The sequence below is a fragment of the Ruditapes philippinarum genome, unplaced genomic scaffold, assembly GCF_026571515.1.
Source record: "Ruditapes philippinarum isolate M1 unplaced genomic scaffold, ASM2657151v2 ctg2798_1_1_1_1, whole genome shotgun sequence".
Taxonomy (NCBI): Eukaryota; Metazoa; Mollusca; class Bivalvia; order Venerida; family Veneridae; genus Ruditapes; species Ruditapes philippinarum.
In genome coordinates this window covers 361,782-385,158 of record NW_026855183.1, presented here as the reverse complement: position 1 = coordinate 385,158, position 23,377 = coordinate 361,782, and the positions used below count along the sequence as shown (strand labels likewise).

The 23,377-nt window shown below is 31.7% G+C and overlaps 2 protein-coding genes across 4 annotated transcripts; both read left to right on the top strand.

Moving 5' to 3' along the window:
- The first annotated feature begins 11,965 nt into the window (after positions 1-11,965).
- Positions 11,966-21,727, top strand: LOC132742353 (uncharacterized). 3 transcript variants are annotated; one of them, XM_060730724.1, is made up of 6 exons: positions 11,966-12,274; positions 12,740-13,048; positions 13,311-13,412; positions 19,087-19,226; positions 19,724-19,953; positions 20,251-21,727. In XM_060730724.1, the coding sequence occupies exons 1-6, from the start codon at positions 12,229-12,231 to the stop codon at positions 20,489-20,491; spliced, it is 1,068 nt and encodes a 355-aa protein (XP_060586707.1). In that variant the 5' UTR covers positions 11,966-12,228; the 3' UTR covers positions 20,492-21,727. The 3 variants fall into 3 exon arrangements, with proteins under 3 accessions (XP_060586707.1, XP_060586709.1, XP_060586706.1); XM_060730726.1 differs by lacking the exons at positions 19,087-19,226; positions 19,724-19,953 and adding exons at positions 13,610-13,749; positions 14,221-14,450 and having other exon boundaries at positions 11,967-12,274; XM_060730723.1 differs by lacking the exons at positions 19,087-19,226; positions 19,724-19,953; positions 20,251-21,727 and adding exons at positions 13,610-13,749; positions 14,221-14,450; positions 14,765-16,326 and having other exon boundaries at positions 11,982-12,274.
- LOC132742352 (properdin-like) lies at positions 16,594-19,022 on the top strand. The gene is made up of 4 exons (XM_060730722.1): positions 16,594-17,115; positions 18,228-18,515; positions 18,763-18,812; positions 19,014-19,022. Exons 1-4 carry the CDS (start codon positions 17,073-17,075, stop codon positions 19,020-19,022), a joined length of 390 nt encoding a protein of 129 aa, XP_060586705.1. The 5' UTR covers positions 16,594-17,072.
- Positions 21,728-23,377: the final 1,650 nt, after the last annotated feature.

Sequence of the window (23,377 nt, the reverse complement as noted above, 5' to 3'; positions counted from 1 at the left end):
GATAAGTATAATACCGTAACACATTCTTTAAGATGTTTGAATTTATTGAAATAACATGGAGATCGCTGTTTAAAGCAAATGGTGTGTCTGGCCTCCGTTGATTTATGTACTACATTATTCTAACTAAATAGTTAAATGATTAATATATAAAGTACATTGCAAGGTAATAAAACTCTGTATACTTTACATAATTCTTCTCAAATAGATCTACAACAAAATTAGGAAAGAACATATGCAGCATCCTGGATTCCCACCTGTATATTCCTTTATTTCGACACCATCCAAAGCCCAAACCGGGGATCTGAAATTAAAAGCTGCCTTATCCGTGTAAACACTGCATTAAGGTATTTTTGGCCCCCGTTTCAAATAAGCCCATACACCCTTTTCCCTTTGCATTTCCAGTTTTTGTATCACTTTTTTTGACTTGCGTTTAGAGGTCTGAAAAAGCAATAAAATACGATATTGTAATCATTTTTTATAATTTTAGGTCAGAAATTTTTAAACGGAAACAAACATTTTTCGGACGGAAACCCTTTAAATTACAAAATTATAAACATAAATTGCAAAATATTTTAGTTGAAGTAAATGTGCAAAAAAAAAAAAAATAATGCATATACATGTAGTTTGAAATTTATTGTAAAACAGAATTGATTTTTTTAACCAACCTTTATTTTAATTTTTAAAAAGCATGATCGTCTGTTGCCCGTCATACCATATCTCCAAGCATTTTCAAACTTCGGATCAGAAGGATCATCTGGGTTAGTAGGTGGGGAAAGTGTCGACAATAGTCTGTCGGGAATAGCAATGTAAGAAAATAAATACAAAATGATAATCGCTTGTTAGAGCTGCGTTGCATTTTCCTTTCTCTTTTGTACTGTAAACGGGACCGGACCTACCGGCTACTGTTCCCCATGCATATGCATAAAATCACTTCATTATTTGTTTCAAATTTTACACTAAATCCTCTTGGAATATTTCTCTGTTGCATCGTTTTATTAAGTGCAGAAATTCGAACAGAATTTTTCTCTACAAAAATGCGTATTGCTTTATGACAGAGAACCGGAAGACAAACATGACCGTTAATATCCGTTAGCCCGTCGGCGTAATAAACTTTACCAGAATCATTTGTTAACGCAATAACTGTAGCATTTAACAGTCCAAATTGAAAGGACGATGAATTATGGACGACAACATCAACGTAGCACTGGCTGTAGTCATTGACCTTTTCTTGTAGTTTCTCGGCTGTTATCGTTGTACTGGCCAACTTAAAGTTGCGTTGTTGTGCATCGCAAGCTGACATTAAAACAATAATGTTTGTTTTAAATATAGACTCTCATAAAATGCAAAAATATATTGCTATCAATAGTTAAATCAGAATCATAATGAAGGAGTAGACTTTATTTCAGATGTGTTTTTAAACTATATGAAAATCATACCTTTCAAAATTATCATTGAAATAAAAATGTGGATAAAAGCCTGCATGTTTGATGACTTTATCTTGCAACTAAAATTGTTATGTCATTTTGCTTTGTTAATTTGGAGATAAGGGTCGGTGTTGTAGTTAGCGGGAGGTCCTGCATGTGTGAATAACTATTCAAAACCTTTCTAAATACGTGTACTGTTATTATAAGACCATGCGTTTACTTAATATAATTTATAGTAACTGTAGAAAAACTAAATACAGTAATATATATATAGAAATATAGAAAGACATGAGAATTTATAAAATAGCAGCTAATTAAACTCTTTGCTTTTTTTGTTTATCTGGATTGTTAAAATGACACTGCTTCTAAATTAACAATGATCTAGTCCGCTTTTAACTAGTATTACCTTCATATTTACGCTGACCTTGCTGACTGAACGTTTTAGTCCGGTCAGATCTGCAGGTAAAATGTACCGGATGCTGCGCTGTAAAGTTAACACAAATGTCCTGAATAAAGAAAACAAATCATCATTTTTATTAAATTATTTCTTCAATCAAACGCTGCTATATTTAATTGTTCTTTTAGAGTATTTCTTTTTATAAAATAAATCAGTTATATGGAAAATGCTCTTAGATTAAAAGTTTTCAGCAGCAATGAGACCATGTTTAAAAACATTTTTGGAATTACTTCAAAATTGTTGTCTAGCAAACTTTCCTAGACTTACTTCTTACATAGCAGTTAAAAGAAGTTTGAAATATTAACCTTTATATGTTATCTATGCAAAAAGCTGTTAATTAAAATCGTCATCATTGACGAAATATTTTTTTTTTCTTCAAAACATCCCTTTTTCCACCGGGTACATCGCAAGGGTTATCAGCAATCAAAATAGGTTTCTTTTCATCTCCTGTTTGAAATGTCTAGACACCACACGCATTTGCTTTACCAAGTTTTTATAAATATAGCATTGCAAAAATTACCTTGTAAACAAATTTATAGCAAATCTATCAACTTCAATGTACGAGAATGCAATAACATGCGGCCAGTAAATATATAATATAGCTGTATCACTGATATTAAACAGAATTAAAAATATATATGATTATAGAAAATGCAGCTTTATTTTTTAATATTTAAGAACTCTGAAACGTTTGTCATTACGTGTACATGTAATGCACTGTAATTCACTGTGCTAATACTCCTTCTTTGACATTTTCATGTAACGAAAACAAAATTATTTTTATGAGATCAATTGTCACAAATATAAATGTTATATATAATTTGTCACAAATATAAATGTTATCATCAATGATGCTTGCCGAGGGTTTAGAAATGGGCTCATTTAGACAGTTTTTACTTCACATCTTTAGGAGATATTGTAATAACAAACGGCCAATAAATATAGTCACTGATATACAAAAATGTAAAAGAAGTATAGTTATTGGCAAAGCATTATCTACAACTTTGAGTAAGAATAGATTTTATAAAAGTCAATACATGCACGGTAGTTCACGACTGTTCTGGTAGTCATTCATAATTCATAATATTTGAAGAAGAAAAAACTGAATGAACTAATTTTCAATAAAAAATTCCAAATGTTTTAAAATAACGCAAAGTTATTTCACGGCGTCTCAACGCCGTGATATTGTGATGGGTAGTTTTCGGTAGCATGGGCAAAAGTCACGTGACAAAATGCCTTTCGATTTCTACAGCCGACATTTTATTGTTTTTACGCAATCATTGTACAGCCCATTTCCGTGAAAAAGTAACATAGAAACAGTTTTTTTTTTCAAAACCATATAGAATCTAAACAGTATTTTTATCAACACACGAAATATCAGCGTTTTATTATTAACACATTTCCGGACATCCTTTCGACATGCTTGAGAAATTTGCCTTGAATGGATTATGTATGGTGGCTGATTAACGCCATCCAAATATTTTCGCGTCTTCGCCTCAAAATGCGAAAACACGAAGGGACGACATATTTCGACTAATGTGTTCTCATGTCGGATCTATGTCTCTCTCGGAGTGAATCTTTTCACGTGTAAAATGTCTTTGAACATTACATTCCTAAGTTTCTATATTTTGCAATTAAGAACTTAAATTGTCTTCTTTTTTTAGCTCACCAGAGCCGAAGGCTCAGGGTGAGCTATTAGTAACAAAGGGGGATACTCCGGCGTCCGGCGTCCGTCGTCATGCGTCAACAATCATCTTCTTCTCTGAAACTGCTGGGCAGATTTAACTAAAATTTGGTATGTAGCATCCTTGTGATAGTCACACCTAAATTTGCTCATGTCATTTCAATTGGCCCCTTTAGCAGAGCTAAAAATAGAAAACCTTTAGACATCTTCTTCTACAGAACCAATTGATGGATGATCACCAAACTTTGTCTGTAGCATTCTTGGGTAGTCTTTTATCAAGTTTGCTCATATTAATTTGATTGGCCCCTTGTAGGGGCTGCTATAGCTAAAAATAGAAATACCTTTAAACGTCTTCTTCTACAGAACTAGTTGATGGATGATCACCAAACTTTGTCTGTAGCATCCTTAGGTAGTATTTCATCAAGTTTGCTCATATTAACTTGATTGGCCCCTTTTAGGGGTCACTAGGGCTTAAAATAGAAAACCTTTAGACATTTTCTTCTACAGAACCAATTGATGGATGATTACCAAACTTTGTCTGTAGCATTCTTGGGTAGTCTTTTATCAAGTTTGCTCATATTAATTTGATTGGACCCTTGTAGGGGCCGCTATAGCTAAAAATATAAATACCTTTAAATGTCTTCTTCTACAGAACTAATAGATGGATGATCACAAAACTTTGTCAGTACCCTTCTTGGGTAGTCTTTTATTAAGTTTGCTCGTATTTATTTGATTGGCCACTTTTAGGGGTCTCTAGGGCTAAAAATAGAAAAACCTTTAGACATCTTTTTCTACAGAACTAATGGATGGATGATTACCAAACTTTGTCTGTAGCATTGCTTGGGTAGTCTTTTATCAAGTTTTGGCTATATTATTTTGATTGGTCCCTTTTAAGGGCCGCTATAGCTTAAATAGAAATACTTTTAAATGCTTTTTCTACAGAACTAATTGATGGATGATCACCAAAACTTTGTCTGTAGCATTCTTAAGTAGCATTTTATCAAGTTTGCTCATATTAATTTGATTGGCCCCTTGTAGGGGCCGCTTTAAAGCTAAAAATAGAAATACCTTTAAACATCTGCTTCTACAGAACTAATAGATGAATGATCACCAAACTTTGTCTGTAGCCTTCTTTGGTAGTCTTTTATCAAGTTTACTCATCTTAATTTGATTGGCCTCTTTTAGGGGTCTCTAGGGCTAAAAATAGAAAAACCCCTTTAGACATCTTCATCTGCAGAGCTAATTGATAGGTGATCATTAAACTTTGTCAGTAGCATTCTTAGGTAGTCTTAAATCAAGTTTGCTCATATTAATTTGATTGGTCCTGTTAAAGCTAAAGCTTAAATGCACTAGCATTTCTTTAAATTAAAGTTTAAAGATATTCTAAGCTCTAATTTTAATATAAAAAAAAATATTGACAATGGATACACAGTCTTCTTATAAATATAAATATGCAATATACGTGTTTTGACTTCACACAAAGTAGATATGTTATGTTTTAAACTCTTAACACTATTCGTGGTCACAGTATAAATATAATGATAGTGTCATTACAAAAACTTTTTTTTCTTTTTTTTTTATAGAAAAGACCATCTTTACATTGCCTGTAATAGCATATGCAGTTTCCCCTGTACATAGTATATTCATTCTTTTATCCAAATAAGACATTTTCAGCAAGAATTTCATAAATTTCATTGGCTTGGGTCATGACCTGTTTATGATGTGTAAATATATTTCAGCTCTGGAATTCGGACTATTGCATCATTGTAAGGTCAGTTGTAGGTCATTAACCAGAAAACAATAGGCCTAAAGAAACATAAAAATTTGTTTCTCCTGTACTTTACTATCAAAGATGAGTTTATCTGCTCAATTCTCTTATTGAATTTTGTAAAAAATTTGTAATTTTTTCATTTTTTTTGTAGAATTAACAAGGGACAAGGGGTTTAATTTCTGTTCCTGAATTGAATTTTGATATGAACTGGGCTTACTTTTGATATGTTTGATATCGCTTTACCTACTTTTTTTGTCTTTTATGTACAGACTTGAAAATTTGGACTATGGGGTGTAATTTGTGTAATTTTGATGTTGAATTACAATTTTGATACCAGCTGACCTACTTTAGGTATTACTGACATCATTTTACCTACTGTCTTGTATTATGACATTCACATTTTAAAATGTTGACCAGGTTTGTAAATTCTGATGCCGAATGAATTTTGATATCAACTGACCTACTTTTGATATTTTTGATATAATTTGACTTTTCATTCTTGTGTTCTTGACATACAGACTTGAAATTTGGACTAGGGGTGTAATTTCTGATGCTGAATTGAATTTTGATATTAACTGGCCTACTTTTCATATTTTTTACAATGTTTTTGACCTATTGTCTTTTTTTGAGCTACAGTTTATGTTACCATACAGAATGTATAAAAAAAAATTTGTCCCAAACTGTGTGAACTTCAAACATCTACACCTTACATGTTTTGCATGTGACATTTTGTGTTTTCATTCAAAAAAAAGTTTTTAAAAAAATTGTCCAATCAAAATTAATCCTGCTCTAGTGGTCAGTTGTTCTGCATTTATTCTACATAGTCTCATAGGAACACACTTGCAACATACATATTTTAACAAATCCTTTCCAAAATATTAGGGCAAAATATTACAATTTTTATTAGTGAATAATGAAAATTGATGGGTTAGATGAGTCATCTAGGGCCATCTTAGTGGTCCTATTGTTTATTATGAAGAAAAAAAAGCTAAAACAATCAGTGTTGTGTGAAAGTATATTACTAAAGGGCAAGTTAAAAAAGTTGATCGAGCTGAACTGCCGAAAGAGCTGGACTTGCCTTTCAGCAAGTTCTTTTGAGAAAAACACTGAAAAGCAGTTGTTTCTGGAGTGAGCGACTCAGGCCCATCATGGCCCTCTTGTTTAATAATTTCATTTTTCTTGCGCAATTCTCTAAAATGAGACTTGGTTTTTCTATATGCGTTTCACCAATTAACATTCACCATACCAGGTTGTAAAATAAAACTTAATTTGGTCCTTAAATCAGTTTTTACCACAACATCAAACTTCATTCAGAATTCATGTCACGTTATTGAGAGCAAAATTCTGAGTTTCCTTTAGATATGAGCAAGAAAATGTTTATTACCCCCCGCCGAAAAGACGGATATAGAATTAGTCTCCATCCGTCCGTCTGTCCTTCCGTCCGTCACTCTACATTTTTGCCCGGAGCATATCTCAAAAAGTATCAATTTGAAACTTCAGAGGTGGAGGTATCAACTTGAAACTTCATTTGTGGATAAATTTAGGAAAAGTGCAGTGCACAAGAATGATAACCCTACGCTGCATATTTTTTTCATTGTTGCCCTTTGTTATTCTTCAAACTCAATTTTTGTCCACAGCATAACTCAAAAAGCCTTTGAGATATCAACATGAAACTTCATGTGGATAGATCTCACTCAGGAGGTGTGCAATGCAAGAGTGATAACTGTACCATTTCTAAGTTTTGAGTTATTGCTCTTTGTTATTTTTCATACTTAATTTTTCACCTGAGTGGAGCAAGCATAAATTAACTAAAAAAACTTTGAGATGTCAATGTAATTTTCATAGGTAGATAGATCTTTTTTGAGGATGAATGTTGTGCGAAAGAATGATAACTCATAACCTTTATAATTTTTTGAGTTATTGACATTTTGTTATTTTCTTACTTTTTGTCCCGGAGAATATCTAAAAAAGTGGGAGAGGTAACAACTTGAAACTTCATAGGTGGATAGCTCTTTTTGATGAGAAGTGCAGCCACACTAGAATGATAACTAACCGTGCATTATTTTTCAGTTATTGCCCTTTGTTATTTTTCATACTTAATTTTGTCCAGGATATAACTACAAAAGCCTTTGAGATATCTACATGAACCTTCAAAGGTGGACAGATCTCACTCAGGAGATATGCCCAGTGCAAAAAATGAGTGATAACTCTACCCTTCATAATTTTTAGTTATTGCCCTTTGTTATTTTTCATACTAATTTTTTCACCTAAGTGGAGCATATCTCTGAAAAAGTCTTTGAAATGTCAACATGAAACTTCATAGGTGGATAGATCTTTTTTGAGGAGGAATGTTGTGCGCAAGAATGATAACTCTATCCTTTATAATGTTTGAGTTATTGCCATTTGTTATTTTTCAAACTTTTTGTCCGGAGCTTATCTAAAAAATGTTAGAGGTAACAACTTGAAACTTCATAGGTGGATAGATCTTATTGGGGAGCATTGCAGCACACTAGAATGATAACATACCGTGCATTGTTTTTTTCAGTTATTATTGCACTTTGTTATTTTTCATACTTTATTTTTGTCCAGGGTATAACTAACAAAAAAGCATTTGAGATTTCAACATGAAACTTTCATAGGTGGATAGATCTTTCTCAGGAGGTATGCAGTGCAAAAGAGTGATAACTCTACCCTTCATAATTTTTGAGTTATTGCCCTTTGTTATTTTCCATACTAAATGTTTCACCTGAGTGGAGCATATCTCTGAAAAAGTCTTTGAAATATCAAACATGAAAACTTTATAGGTGGATAGATCTTATTGGGGAGGAATGTTTGTGCGCAAGAATAAATACCCTTTATATTTTGTTAGTTTATTGCCCATTTGTTATTTTTCATACTTTTTTGTCCGGAGCTTATCTCAATTATTATTAATTGTGCCTTGATTTTAAACTAAATGTTGTCTGTATTTCTTACCATCCTTTACTGGTTTTAGATTATCATTATTGTTTAATAGGTTTACTAAATTAATGTTGTTCATTATGTCTTATAGAGGATATTGAATGAGTGTAAGTTCAATACTGAATTTATTGCACGAGTTGAATAAAATTATATTATGCGAGCCTCTGGCGAGCATAATATTATATTTATAACGAGTGCAATAAATTCAGAAATGAACTTACACGAATTTTAATATTCTATTTATCACATATAAAGTAAATAAGAGTCATTTTTCATTGACGCCGCCATATTTTAGTATAACGCCAACATTTAGCGCGTCTTTACACATATGTTTGATTAACGCTAAATGACGTCACGTCAAAATATATCAACGGCCGTGCCCCCCAATACCATATTTACGGAGTCTGCAAAATCCCCCGGCATCCGGAGGGTGATATTAAAATATATATCGATTATTGTTTTAATCGGATTTTATTGTAAATAAAGGCACTCTTGAACATTTTTAATTATTTATGAAAAGAGTGCTATAGAAAATGTGTATATAATAATTAATAATCTCAAAAAGGTGTTAGAGGTATCAACCCTTTAAACTTATTTTGGTGTATAGATTTTCATTGAGGAGGGGTGCCCCGCCCCCAAAGAAAATTTTAAACCCACCGTGCAAATTTTTTTTCAGTTTTTGCCCTTTGTTTTTTTTCAACCTTTTAAAAATTTTTTCCAGAAGGGATAACTACAAAGGCCTTTGAAAAATCAAAAAAATGGGAAACCTTTTCCCTAGGTGGGGTAAAAACTCACTCGAGAGGTATGCCCCGTTAACACCAAAAAATGATAAATTTTTTCTGCCCCCTTCTACATAAAAAAAACCCTGGCTCTTTAAAAAAGTTAAGATTTTGATATTTTAAAACCCCTTCCCGGAAAAAGTTAAAAATTGGGCCCAAACAAAAAAAAATGTATTTGGAGATACCTTATCCAAATTTTAAATTTTAAATGGGTTTTTTTTTGTTTTTTTTTTTTGGGGGGGGGGTGGGGGGTTGGGTTTTTTTTTTTCGCCGTGACAATCATATTGCTGCATTTCCCAGCAATTTTTTACTTGTTATTAGAAGTGATGCCACAAAAGAAAGCAGTTGACATCGTCGTAGAATTTTAGAAATTGACTCATACTTTTACGTTTTGTTAATTTATTCTTCACTTCACAGATATATAAGGTTTAAAGTTTAATGTTAAAATGTTTTGAACATTTAATATTAGAGCTAAAAAGAATGATATAAACACTTCAAGGAAACCTCATGTAAAGATATGAACTGTCATTAGACTAACATCAGACAAGATAATACTAACAATTTATTATCATGAAACGACAATTTGACATAGCAACACTTGATAACCCTAATCCTAAAATAGAAACACTTCATGATCTAAGGTACAAGCAAGTGCAGTCAACATGGACAATGAATGCATACATGTTGCGAAATGGGCAACTTTATGTCATACAGAGACAAACCGTAATGATACGAGTTGAATATTTGTATTCACGTTCATTTTTGTTATTGATTATCGCAATGGTATATATATATATATTTGTACAGAAGGATAATGGTGGACATTTAAGGGCTATGATTCCAACTAAAAAATAACGACTCTTATTTATTTTAAATCTATAAGTATGATGAATTAACGATATATTACACTATTTTTGACATTCTTGTCATAATTTTGACTTTAAAAAGTTTTGTAAATAGCTTGACTGTGCTGAAAAGTTTAAGCACATGTCACAGCGTGAAAAAGTGGCTAGAAAGATCTTTTAAAGGTATAAAATGGGATTACTAATTCAAATTCGGGCAATTAAATTCATTCTATGACAATCACAACAACAACTTTTGAATTGTCATTCTTATCATTAAAATGTTTACATGTATTGGCAATTATATCAACACACTATACATGTATATCAACTGTGATAAACTATGAAATTATTATGTAAATCATCACCCAATTAAATTTCAAATTTCAAACTAACATTGTATCGTCTGTTTGTGATATTACAAAAATAGATCAATTTGTTCGTCTGAAATATTTTTTACTTTTAATGATGGACAGACCTGATACTCAAGGCTAGATTTCTGTGAAGGTCACCAAAACATAACGTTACGCTTAGTTATCTTTTATTATATTGATCAAATTGTACTGTTGTCAATGAAAGCTAGTACTAACTAGATCGAGGTACATATCCTTATAGCAACTGGTTTCATCTTGTCAATGCATGTCATACTGCCGCTATTCTGTATTAGTATCTTTTTAATGAAAATCTGGAAAAAGTGATCCCACGGAAGCATTAATTACAACAAAATTACATGAAAATTAAAGGCTCGGTTTGATTGTTTTGTTTATTTGTTTGTTTCATTTTATGCCTTTTCCCAACAGTATTTAAGTCATATAGGCGGGTAGTTTCCTAACCATCGTTCCTGAAGAGTTACACAAGTACTAGATTACCTTCCTCCGTGTTAAACTACCAAAGCATCTCCCGGGGATCGAACCCATGCCAGAGAGGTAACTGGACTAGAAGTCATCGACTCTTGCCCCTTGACCACGGAGGCGGTTATCGTTTTGATGGAGTATGTGCATAAGGGATGATAAAAACGTTCAACATTGAACCCGCATCAGCACCATTAAATTTTCAACACTTAAAGCGCTAGAATCAATGATCCCTAAAGACCAGGAAAATATAGAAAATACTGAAATGAAGTAAGGGGTAAACAACAGCTGCCACACGGCCCTTGACATGAATTATGGTTATGGCAAAGCATCATCTACAACTTTGAGTAAGAAAGGCGGAATAAATTTTATAAAAGTAGTTCACAACTGTTCTGGTAGTCATTTATATTAGTGAAGTAACACCTGCTGTTGTGAAGTCTGGAAAAAAAACATTTTAGGTGAACTTTTATTTTAAGAATAACACTCTTAAATATGTTCCGACTGTTAAATTAGAGAAAACATTATGAAGCTGACCAATGTTATTCGATCGTGCGGAAAAGCTTTACAGCACGTTCACTCCACATAATAGTATGTGCATGCTTATCTCATATATATACAGGGCAAAGATATCAACCATATTGATTGCATGCCATGATATTATAATGATACATAATAACGATTAGCAATTAAAACGTATATAAAATGAAAGTATACGATATATTGATTGAAACAGCAATGGTTTGTGTTTTGATATCTTAAGTTTGTATTCCACTTTGATAATAGAAAAAAAATGTTCATTTAAATATATAAATTATTGTAATATAACCAGTGTATGAACACATTTATAAATGGATATTCCCAAATTTGATATCACATATAATGCAGAATGCTGCGTTGTTGACATGATAGGTATTAAAAATAGATGTCTTTTTATGTACAAGTTTATGTACGACTTTTTCCTTAAATCGCCGAGGTGCGTTGAATCGTAAAACGCGTGAAATACTGGCCAATGATTAGCGGTGATTAATGCTCCAATAAACACGACAGCAGTCGGTAATTTCCGCTGAATAAGGTTTGGTGGTTTTTTCTTACGAATATAAATGGAAATATCGCTGTGGTAAATTACCAATCAATGGGACCTTTAAAGCGAATTCGTATTGTAATTAAGATGTGAACGTAACGAAGTCACACAGAAGTTTCTAATATTATTATACTGTTCATGTTTGTGCAAAACTCCACTTTAAGATTGATCATGATTTTTAAAACGTTTTAAAAAATAACAAACTGTCCCTGTGTGAAACAAATGTATGCAACAATGATAAAGAAATACCCAGACCATTTACTGATAAGAAAAAAAAATCTTCTCCGCTACTTAGATCCGAAAACTTTCATAAAACAGTTGGTAAAGGTATTTCAATGTGTAATTTATTCATAGTCCTTGTATTACGTTAAACTACAAGACATGAATTGCATTTTAGTTTATTTATTTTATATTGGTATATTTACAAGTAAGTATTTTGATAATTTCTATATAAATTAAATGTAAAGATTGCATATGATATACTAGGTTAAACAACTAAAATAATTATAACAAAAGAAATGCTATAATTTGTATTGATATTTTTCTTTTAAACTTGCAAAAGTCTCTCATGAAGAATAGTGTTGCTTTTTTTGTTCTCATGGCTCTTGAGTCATTTTAGGCGTTCTTGAATTTTGCATATTGATAAATGTGCATAATAAATACTAAATAGTTTCTTTCATACAAATTCAGAACTTACTTTTTCTATCGTTATTATTCAATAAGATACAGAAACTGTCTATGTTCCAAAAAACAGCGACTGTTTTTATTTGCATAAAGACATAATTTGGGAATAGTACTTACAAACACAATGAAATTAAAATGGAACATGCAATAAATAATTTATATTTAAAAAAAATGTTGTAGATTAAAACATGGCTTTCAAACATTTTAGCTGTTATAACTGCAAAACAATGTGTGGACACATATACTGGTATACCGTCTAATTATCATGGGTATAATCATGCATACTGGACCACATGGGGTCCTTGGAGCTCATGCGACCATACTTGCGGTGGTGGAGTAAGATCCAGATCCAGAATTTGTGTACAAAATTTTTATTATGATAATGCCGGTTATATACAGAGAAAGAATGGTGATGAAAATGAAACAAATGCATGCAGCCAATTTTGTTTGAACCATGGAGTTTACAGGAATGGCAAATGTCAATGTGCAGCAGGTGTGAAAGGATATTGTTGTGAAGGTATTTATTAATTCGATTGCTTTATTGTTATCTTATATGATAAGCGTAAAACAAAAACTAAAATGGTAAATGTCACAAAGGTACGAGTATAACTTTTCACTCCCTCAACAAAGTAACTTTAAATGTTTCCATGACTTCATTTTAAATCTCCTTAATATATATATTATATTAATATAATTTATTAATGGATATTAGGAATCATTATTTTTTTAAAGTCAATAATGATCAATGCAGTGCACATTAAAATATTGTACCTTTACAGTAAAACCGACATGTCGACCTGAGTGTGAAAACAATGGAACATGCATTGCGGACGATACCTGTAAATGTGCTCCAGGATTTTACGGAAACAGATGTGAAATAGGTTGCTTTATTTGTATATAAATTAAATTAAATTTCACTATAAAACTTATCAACTATAAAACATATTTTATTATCTAATGGAAGAGTCTTAATTTTAACAATGTGTCGCTTGTTCTAAGTATAAAAACACGTGATATATCAGTTCCATTACATCATTAATTTGCCAGTCATAATGTATAGGTTTTTTCATTTATCTAGCCGGCGATTCAAACGAAAAGCTTTTGCCGAAGTTAAACCCAACAATACCGGTTGATGACTTATACAAACAACTTTCATGGTACGATAGCCCTTCATATAACAGTGACAGTGAAGTTTGCTTTGTCAAAATCCACATTCAGGTAATTGAAAAGTAGATCATTTCATAGGGAGTAAAGGGTGTTTCATTTGCTAATTTTTTATTAGTTTTATTATTTGATTCAAGCTAATATATTATAGAAATTATATTGATGAGCATAATATTATTTTTGATAAAAAACACGCACAAACAAACACAAAAATATCTTAAAAGTCATTAGCTTTGATATTTTGGAATTAAAATTATGATATTTATCAATTTAATTAAAATATATGGTACGCCCTATTAGAAACATATCGAAACTTTCTGTGATATAAGTAGAATATATAAGCAGCTAAAGCTTGCAAAAAAATGATTAATTAATTATGTAAAAGGTGCTTCAAATCGCAGTTAACCATATGCATTGAATAATATGGTCTTTCAAAAAAGATACAGTGATTTCATTTCTACACTGAGATACAACATTCAGGATAATTACGAGCTTGTTTTATTTTTAACTTGGCTTATATTTCAGGACGCTCCATATGACACTATTATGACAGCTGTAAGTTCAGCTGATAACGATGCCACCGTTTTATTTGGTAACTTTACAGCAGGTCCGATAGATTCGTCTGCTGCAATGAACGGATCTTCAAGATTCGCATGTTTACAAGTCCGTTGTCCGGGAACATTTACCAACGGCGATGAGTTCGAAGTACTTGTGAACATTTCCGTCGAAACAAGATACAAGCGTTGTCAAATCAGGTACGTAAAATCTAAAACATAAAACATTACTAAAACCCGTTTAATGCTAATAATTAACTCTTGTTCTCCTTTGACGACAGAACTTGTCATTGTTACTTCCAGATATTAAAATGAATAACTATGTAATAGTATGCAATTCAAATAAACTACATACACATACACTTATTTATCACTCTTTTTTCTAGGCTCTAAATAATTCAATATTCTTCTTAAAAAATTGAAATACAGAACTTTGCAAATCCTGTCAAAAGATATATTTGTATTGGAAATGACATTGCAGGTCCTATCAATATCTACATTTTTCTTCATTGTAGGGAACAGAGTCAAAGTTTGATTAATGTGCACGTGTCATCAATTCGTGCTTGTAGTGATTCTTTCAACATAGTACTCGAAAACGGCAAGAAATACGGACCTGCCTATGGAATATATATTAACAATGGGTACCTCGATAACGCTGTTTACCTGGCAAAAACAACTTGCTACAGCGGTCACAGTTATGATTTCGAGCACTTCAATCCTAGAACTGGAGTGCTAGCAGAATACATTTGCTCTTAAAAATTGGAATGTGAAGAAACATGTACAGAATACAGAGACTCTTGAAAAAAAACTCTAAATATACTAAAGTACCATTTTTTCTTGACAAAGTATGTTGTTTTTAATTTCTTTTGGCTAGATTTATTTCAGGGAATGTTACTTTATCGTTTGCATCAGGAGAATACATTGATAGTCTGTCATTTCAAAACATCACACATGTAATGTATTGAAATAAACATTTTTATCATCTAACATTTTGTACGTTTGTCTCTGTATTTCATTTACATAGACGGGCATTTAACTTATCAGTTACCATTATTTTCACTTTATAAACATATCTACGGATGTTAACTTTAATATTCCAAATCATAAATGCTATAAAGTTTATAACATTGTTTCGGACACTTCTTGAGAACTTATCTAATCTGTGTGAAAATATTAAATTTCAAATATCCTGTTAAAACGAAAAGAACTTACAGGTTACTAGTATTTGGTATCATTATCTAAGTAATATTAACAACTTAGAAATCGTAGAAAAAATATTTAAATTCGAGTATTTTTCATAAAAGACCAATTTGATGTCTTCGTTGATACATTTCTACATTACCCACAATAACCATGTAAACAAATACATACTTTTATTGAGATTATTTGAATAAATGGGTTCAATCTTGTCTTAGATTTGCATAAATAATTACGTAAGTTACCGGAAAAACTAAGTAACAAGATTAAGTTTTTGAAACATATATAACTTTTTCAGAATAAATTGAAATGTCTCGGTTATACTAAATATCGTAAAATCTTATTTATTGGAGCTGCTGTTAGAAATAAAAGTTCGAACCTAAAAACTATTCGATTGCATTTAATTGATATTATCAAGGCGGGTTATGGTCGTTTGACTTACAGTTTGACTTTTGACCGCTGGTCTTCCTTGTAGATATTTACTCTAATTTTTGATTATCAGTGGCCATGCTATTTCAGTTTCGGGACATCATATTTATCAAACATAAGAATTATGCATTGAATCTTCTTTTTACTATTTTAAATAGAGTGATGATTTTCCCGTTTTATGTTGCTTTGGTTGTGATCACGGTTGGATATTATGGGGGCTGCGTTCTTTAAAGTGTACTTTATTTCGTTGGTCTTTGGCCTGATTTTTCATAAAAAAACACATACGCATGATTTCTTGCAAAATACAGATATTATTTTCGTGCTTTGTGTCGATTTTAAAATTGTTGTAAATGATTTTTGTTTTGACCGGTTTGAAAATTGAAATTCTATTCAGAGCTTTTATAGAACATATATTATTTTAAAAAAAATACTTGATCTTGGGTCATATACATGAGTCAAAATAGAACAAGCAGAGCCGAGTATGAGAAAAGGAAACAAACGAATTCGTGTTTAGACAAATCTACAAAATAGAGAAAATAAGAATCCGTAAAGAAAGCCCAAAACAGCAAAATTGAAAATGTTGCAGGCTCGGTTTGATTCAGTCAGATTTAGCTAAAAATTTCAGATCATTACAATGAAATAAAATAAATAACACATAGGTTTGTGAGTACCGGTAGAAATATTACCCCTCTTAAAATTATGTAAAAAAAAGGTATGTCGGGATGATATTTTACTGTTACTCACAATCATATGTGATATTTGCATAATAACCGCAGCATAAACACATCTATAGATGTTTTACAAGTTTGATTAAACCAAATATATTACTAAAATCTGCTCTCGTCAGCGTTTCGGGACTTATACGTACGTAGTCTGTATTAACTTTTGACGTCTATGAGTAGGCTTACTCCAATCGTACCTGCATCTTTTAATTTTGATCTAATGGGATTAGAAATAACCCTAAGGTGCCTTTTTATGTACAAGTAAACGTTAAAAAAATCATACGTGTTTTATACGTTTTAAAACGATATTGTCCCTATGTTTAATAAATTTTTGGCATGACCAGTAAGTACCCAGGCTATTTGCTGATAAGAAAGGAATATTATTCTGCGTTGTTATATAACTATGATAAAACAACTGGTTATGACAGTTTCAATGTGTTATTATCAGCCCTTGTATTAAGTGAACCTGCAAAACATGAATTTTATTTTAGTTTGTATACTTATTGGCATATTTGCAGGTAAGAATTCCAAACATTTTACATAATTTAGATGTAACAATTAAAAGTGATACTACTAGTATATAGTCTTAAAGCATCTACACGTATGTGTGGTATGTGATTTACGTAAAATACCATGGCATTCCTATAACGGCTACTCAGCGGCGGGATAATATGACATCCCGCATCCTCATAGCCTCGTTAAATCAATTAAATCGTATCTGACATCCTGATAAGCTATTTGTTATAAATATATTTTCGGTAAAGCGTGTCACCGAATGTCATAACCGTTAGGGGTCACAGTCAAATTTCCATATCAAAGTACGCGAAGCATGAATAGACACAGACGATGAAGGAGCTTATAAGTAACCGTGCTGTTTATAAGACCTAAATATTATGCATTTGATGTATAGTGACCATATACTTTCGATGTACAAAAAATTCGAGTACATTTCGAGGCATTAAGGAAATAAAATTCTTTACTCGGTATTCAAATGTGTTATTTGAACTTCCATAATTTCTAATACTAAAAAGAACTAAGCAAGACGATGTGGCAAATTTGACCAATATGTATATGTTAGTGTTCATCCGAGCTGTTCGACGGGAGCGATAGCGACAGGAGAATGTTTCTAATTTCTGTAGAACAGCTAAGGATGAATACTTACATACTTAGTGTCAAGCTTTATTTGGCCTCATTATTATTTACTTTATTATGTCACTATGCGGTTTTAAAAATAGAAGTCCACTATGAACGAAATTCGATATAGTATCGGTTTTTGTTCTTCTATGAAAATTAACGCACGGAGCTTTGAAGAAATACAGCGTTTACATTGGATGACAAATAAAGCTGGACACTAAATATTTGTTGTCATAGCTCTTGTGGCATCTCATGTTTCATTGAAAATTTGTGTAAATGTGTGTATATACACATTCTTAGTCGTTCATCCCATTCAAATCAAAGACACTTTAACGAAAACGTGACAGTATGGCAGGTACATATTTTCAAAGAAAAGTATATGTATTAATTTGCCTTAAAAACAGTTTTAGAAAGCAATTTTTCGGAAAACAGTGAAATTTAAAAGTCATATATAATTGAAAATACCAAGAAAAGTTTTGTTAAATATATATTATAGGCTCTGCAAGTGCAATAAACTGTTCATATACAGATAGTGTATATGCTTGGTGGAATTATAGAACATGGAGCACATGGGGTCCTTGGAGCTCATGCGACCATACTTGTAGCGCTGGGGATAGATTCAGATCAAGAAGCTGTGTATTTTATAATCAAAACAACCCAGACCCGATCAACGGTGCTGTTGAAACAGAAAAAGGTGCATGTAGCCAATTTTGTTTAAACAATGGAGTTTTTAGCAATAGCAAATGTTACTGTATACCAGGTGTGCACGGATATTGCTGTGAAGGTATGTAAGTTATCTATAATTACGCTCTATAAACGTATCACTTGTCATTAACTGTATTTAAAACAACGAACTAACATTTAACGCGTCCCATAATTATTTTTGTAGTTTCTTTACACGGCATTTCAATGATCATAAATAACTCTACCAATATGAACTATTTAGCACTACACGTTTATCATATTCTAATAAAGTGTACTTGAACAATTCTTTCGTCCCTGTATTTTATTTTTAGAGATTTAACTTTCAGTAAAATCAACATGCCGACATGCCTGTGAGAATAACGCCTATATATTTCTTGTTAAAACAAAATTTAAAAAATTAAACAATAAACCGAGATCAAAATAAAAATAAGTCTAAATTTTTTGGACACAAAAATAACAAAACAAAATTTCTAACCCTGCAATAAAATACCAAATTAATAAATGAAATATATACCAACTTTTTGGTTGCTTGAGCTTAATACAAAAGTGACATCTAATATAGTATGTAAATTACAAGCACACCTAAATTACAAGCACACCAGCGCCATTAATATATTTTAATAGTTGTTTTTTTCGTGAATTTTATTTAGGTGGCACTTTGTACGAAAACTTGTTACCAAAGTTAAACCCAACACTACCGGTTGATGATTTATACAAACCACTTTCGTGGTACGACAGCCCCCCATATAACAGTGACAATGAAGCTTGCTTTGTTAAAATTCACATCCAGGTAAAGTAATTAATTGAAAAGTAGATATATCATTTTATGGGTACATAGGAAACACGCTTGTGTTTTGTGCAAATACCAATATTTTTGTGTTGCATTTTTGTTTAGGTCAGACCGTAATTGTGTCTTTTAATATTCTTTTAATGTATATACAAACTTTAAGAAAAACTCACACTCAAAGAAACACAAAGCTTTCTTAGTTATTGTTGTTTTAGAATCTGGATTCTTTGCTGTAAAATTATTCATCAATCTAATTCAAATAAATGATGCTTACTGTATATGAACATATCTAAACTCCCTGTTCTCTCAAGCAAATTATACAAGTTGAATTTATAAGCTTACCATTAATGATTGCGTAAAAGATGCTTGAAAACCATACACATTGAATAATATTGTATTGCACGAAAAGATAAAGTGATACCGTGTCTACACTGAGATACAACATTAAGGATAATTACGAGTTTGTTTGACTATTATTTTGAACTCGGCAAACATTTCAGGATGCTCCTTATGACACTATTATGACAGCTGTAAGTTCAGCTGCTAACGATACCACCGTTCCATTTGGTAACTTTACAGCAGGTCCGATAGATTCGTCTGCTGCGATGAACGGATCTTCAAGATTCGCATGTTTACAAGTTCGATGTCCGGGAACATTTACCAACGGTGATGATTTTGAAGTACTGGTGAATATTTCTGTGGAAACAAGATACAAACGTTGTCAAATCAGGTAGGTTATTCATTAGAACATAAAACATTACTAAAACACGTATAATGTTGATAATTACCCCTTGTTCTCCATTGACAACGGAACTTTTCACCGTCACTTCCAAATATTACAATGAATATGTAATAGTATTCAATTCAGATAAACTACATACACATTCACTTGTTTTATCACTCTTTTGCCTCGGCTCTACATTAGTCCATATTCTTTCTTAATAAATATAAATACGGAATTGCAGTAGATTTGTACTGGACATGAAATCGAAGTCCCTATCAATAGCTATATCTTTTATCTTCGTAGGGGACAGAGTCAAAATTTGATTAATGTGCACGTGTCATCAATTCTTGCCGGTAGTGATTCTTTCAACATAGTACTAGAAAACGGCAAGAAATACGGACCTGCCTATGGAATATATATTAACAATGGGTACCTCGATAATGCTGTTTACCTGGCAAAAACAACTTGCTACAGCGGTCACAGTTATGAGTTTGAACACTTCAATCCTAGAACTGGGGTGCTTGCAGAATATTTTTGCTCTTAAAGATTTGAATGTAGAGAAACATGCGCAGACTACACAGATCTTGCAGAAACTATAGAACCTTTTTTTCTTGTCATAGATTTTTGTATATCTTGTATTTTGTCTAGATTGATCAAACTGTTCTTTTGTTGTTTTTTTGTTTGTTTTGTGTGTCTTTTTCCCCCTAAAAATGTTACTTTATTGTTGGCACAAGGGGAACACATTGATATAGCCTATTCTTTCAAAACATCGCATATCTAATGTAGTGAATTAAACGTTTTCCGTATATTCAATTTCGTAGGTTTCTGCTAGTAATTAAATACCTTTGCGTTTTGAGTATTTCATTAACATAGACAGACATTTAACTTATATAATAACATAAAGCATGATTACCACCTCACGAATACATCTGCGGATGTTATTTCTCCAAATGTTAAGTACTTCAGTGTTAATCATACTTCTTTGCCAAAGATAATGTTGTTTTGTTTTGTTTTTGTTTTTTGAGGCCCTTAAAAGGTAACCCGTTTATTTTGAACATGCATACAAACATACATTCAAAGACACGTATATCTTAATCGAACAAACAAAACCATGCTACATTCAAACAAACAAAAGTAAAAAAAGAGGCCTATGATTAATGTGAAATCTCTCTAGACTCTTCCATATATGTAGCCTGTAGTTTAATGAATAAAAACTGTTTCTTGTCATGTCATATTTTTATAAAAGTAATTAATACGAGTATATAATCAATAATATAATGCTCACACTCACACACTAATCATGAAATGAAGAAATGAAAATATATTTCAAACTTCCACAATGTTTGTCAAAAATATCTATCTTGATAATTTTTTGTGTGTTTCTCTCTCGATTTGGTATCGGTACTTAATATAATGCTAAGCAACCTCTATAGACGGTATTTTTAAATTCATTTTACAGTAATATATGTACTTTTTTTACAAATAAAAGCAAAAGATTTGTTTCATAATCTGCATTTTGAATGCCTAAAAGAAATTGTAAACTTGTCAAATGCAAATGAGCATTTTGAAAAAGACCATGAATCATATCGAAAACAACTACACAGTCCCAAAAGAGGCATTCTAAGCTTTCAGCATTATTGTTGCAAAAACTGCAGTTTGGATGATCTGAGTATTGTATCTTCTATAAAAGTTCGTTTGTGCCAAGTATTCTGTGTACAATTCTGTATTGAAACAATTGTACATTCGTGTTTTATTGGTGTCAAATATAAGTGAAAAATTTTGTTCCATTCTTTATCTTCAAATTTAGTATTAAGTTTTTTCCCATTTAAGTTTACAAACAGCTGAACAGTCATTTGATTTTAACCTTTGTGAACCTTTTTTTAATTTTTTCAAAATCTGAGAAAGTATTCATTTGGTGGAATATAAAGTCTGGAAATATTTTTCAAACCACTTACAGAGTAACCAGCACTTTTAAGATATTTGTGTACTGCGTTTCATATGCCTTACATATGGTCACATCAGTGTTATTTGTGCCGTGTGGCGGCCGTAAAAAGTCTCCCCGTACATTTAATCAAAGATGTTATATTTTCGATCCTTGAAGATCGTTCAGCACGACATAATTGTTGTGTATACATGTTATGTGGTATTTTTAGTTTCTTCTATTTGGCCTTTCTCAACTTGGGTGGTTCCAGTATTCCTACTTGAATACTGTATAATCACCCTTAGGATATGTTGCCTGCTTTTCAAATTGTCTTTTGATGTCTTATCTGTGATATGCAGGCTTCATAACCTCAGATCCCCTTTCAAAATTCCATTTTATTTAGTTCCGCCCATTGTTTTCTCGTTTAGGGCACACGCATTTTTTTTACTTGGGGACCATATGCCGCTTTTCATGGAATGGCACTTATGTGTCACATTGAAGGTACCATGATAACCGTCATATGAACACATCTGCGGATGTTTCAAAATTCCAAATTGTACCAGTTCGTGTTACGGTAACTTGCACTTTCCAGTACCGTCCATGAACAGGCTCAATCAAACCGAGCCTGCAACATTTTCAATTTTGCCGTATTGGGCTTTCTTTAGGGATTCTGTTTTTCTTTATTGAAAATGCAAAAAATTAGCCCTCAAATTATAAATTTTATTGAATTCATGAGTCTCATATAAGTCCCAATTTATGTTAAACAAGTCACTATACACTGAACACCAGTTTAAAACCATGGCTTTAAAAATGTGTTTTTTTTACCAATCAATATATGTGGGTTATAAAACAATGGATGTTCCAACAATTTATCAGAACATGGAACATCTTTTCACATAATTGAACAAAAGCATTTAAAGTATCTTTCGAAATAAATTTCAACAGAATTTCGAAATGGTAGAGTCACAATTTAACAATTAATTTATATCTATTAGTAAAGAAACAATATCTAGCCATTTTCAGTTGCTCGTAATTATTCGTCTAATTCCAGTAGTTTTTAAATTAAATGCAGATATAAAGGCATTTAAATTTATCATGTCAAGTCCTCTATCTTTTTTTATTTTTTATCAAAACGTCTTTTTAAACTTTACATTGACCTTGTCATATAAAATCAAAGAATAAAGTTTCTATTTGTTGAATTTAAAATTTTGGAGGATTAGGCAAAGAGACAAACAAAGATTAAAGAGTGACAGTACAAGATTTTAATGACAACTATCCTTCCAATCCGTGTAATTAGTCTTCTCTTCCACAATTTTAAATTAAGTTCTGCTTTTGCAATTTTAGTTTTGTCGTTTAATTTTAGCAGTTTTGACAAATCTACATGAAACCTGAAGCCAAGCATGTCAAAAATTTGCTGATTCCAAAATAACTTTCATTTTGTTTTTATACTATTTGCACTAATTATTTTCTTTACCAATCCACTTTCCGACTTATATTTTGCCAAATTTA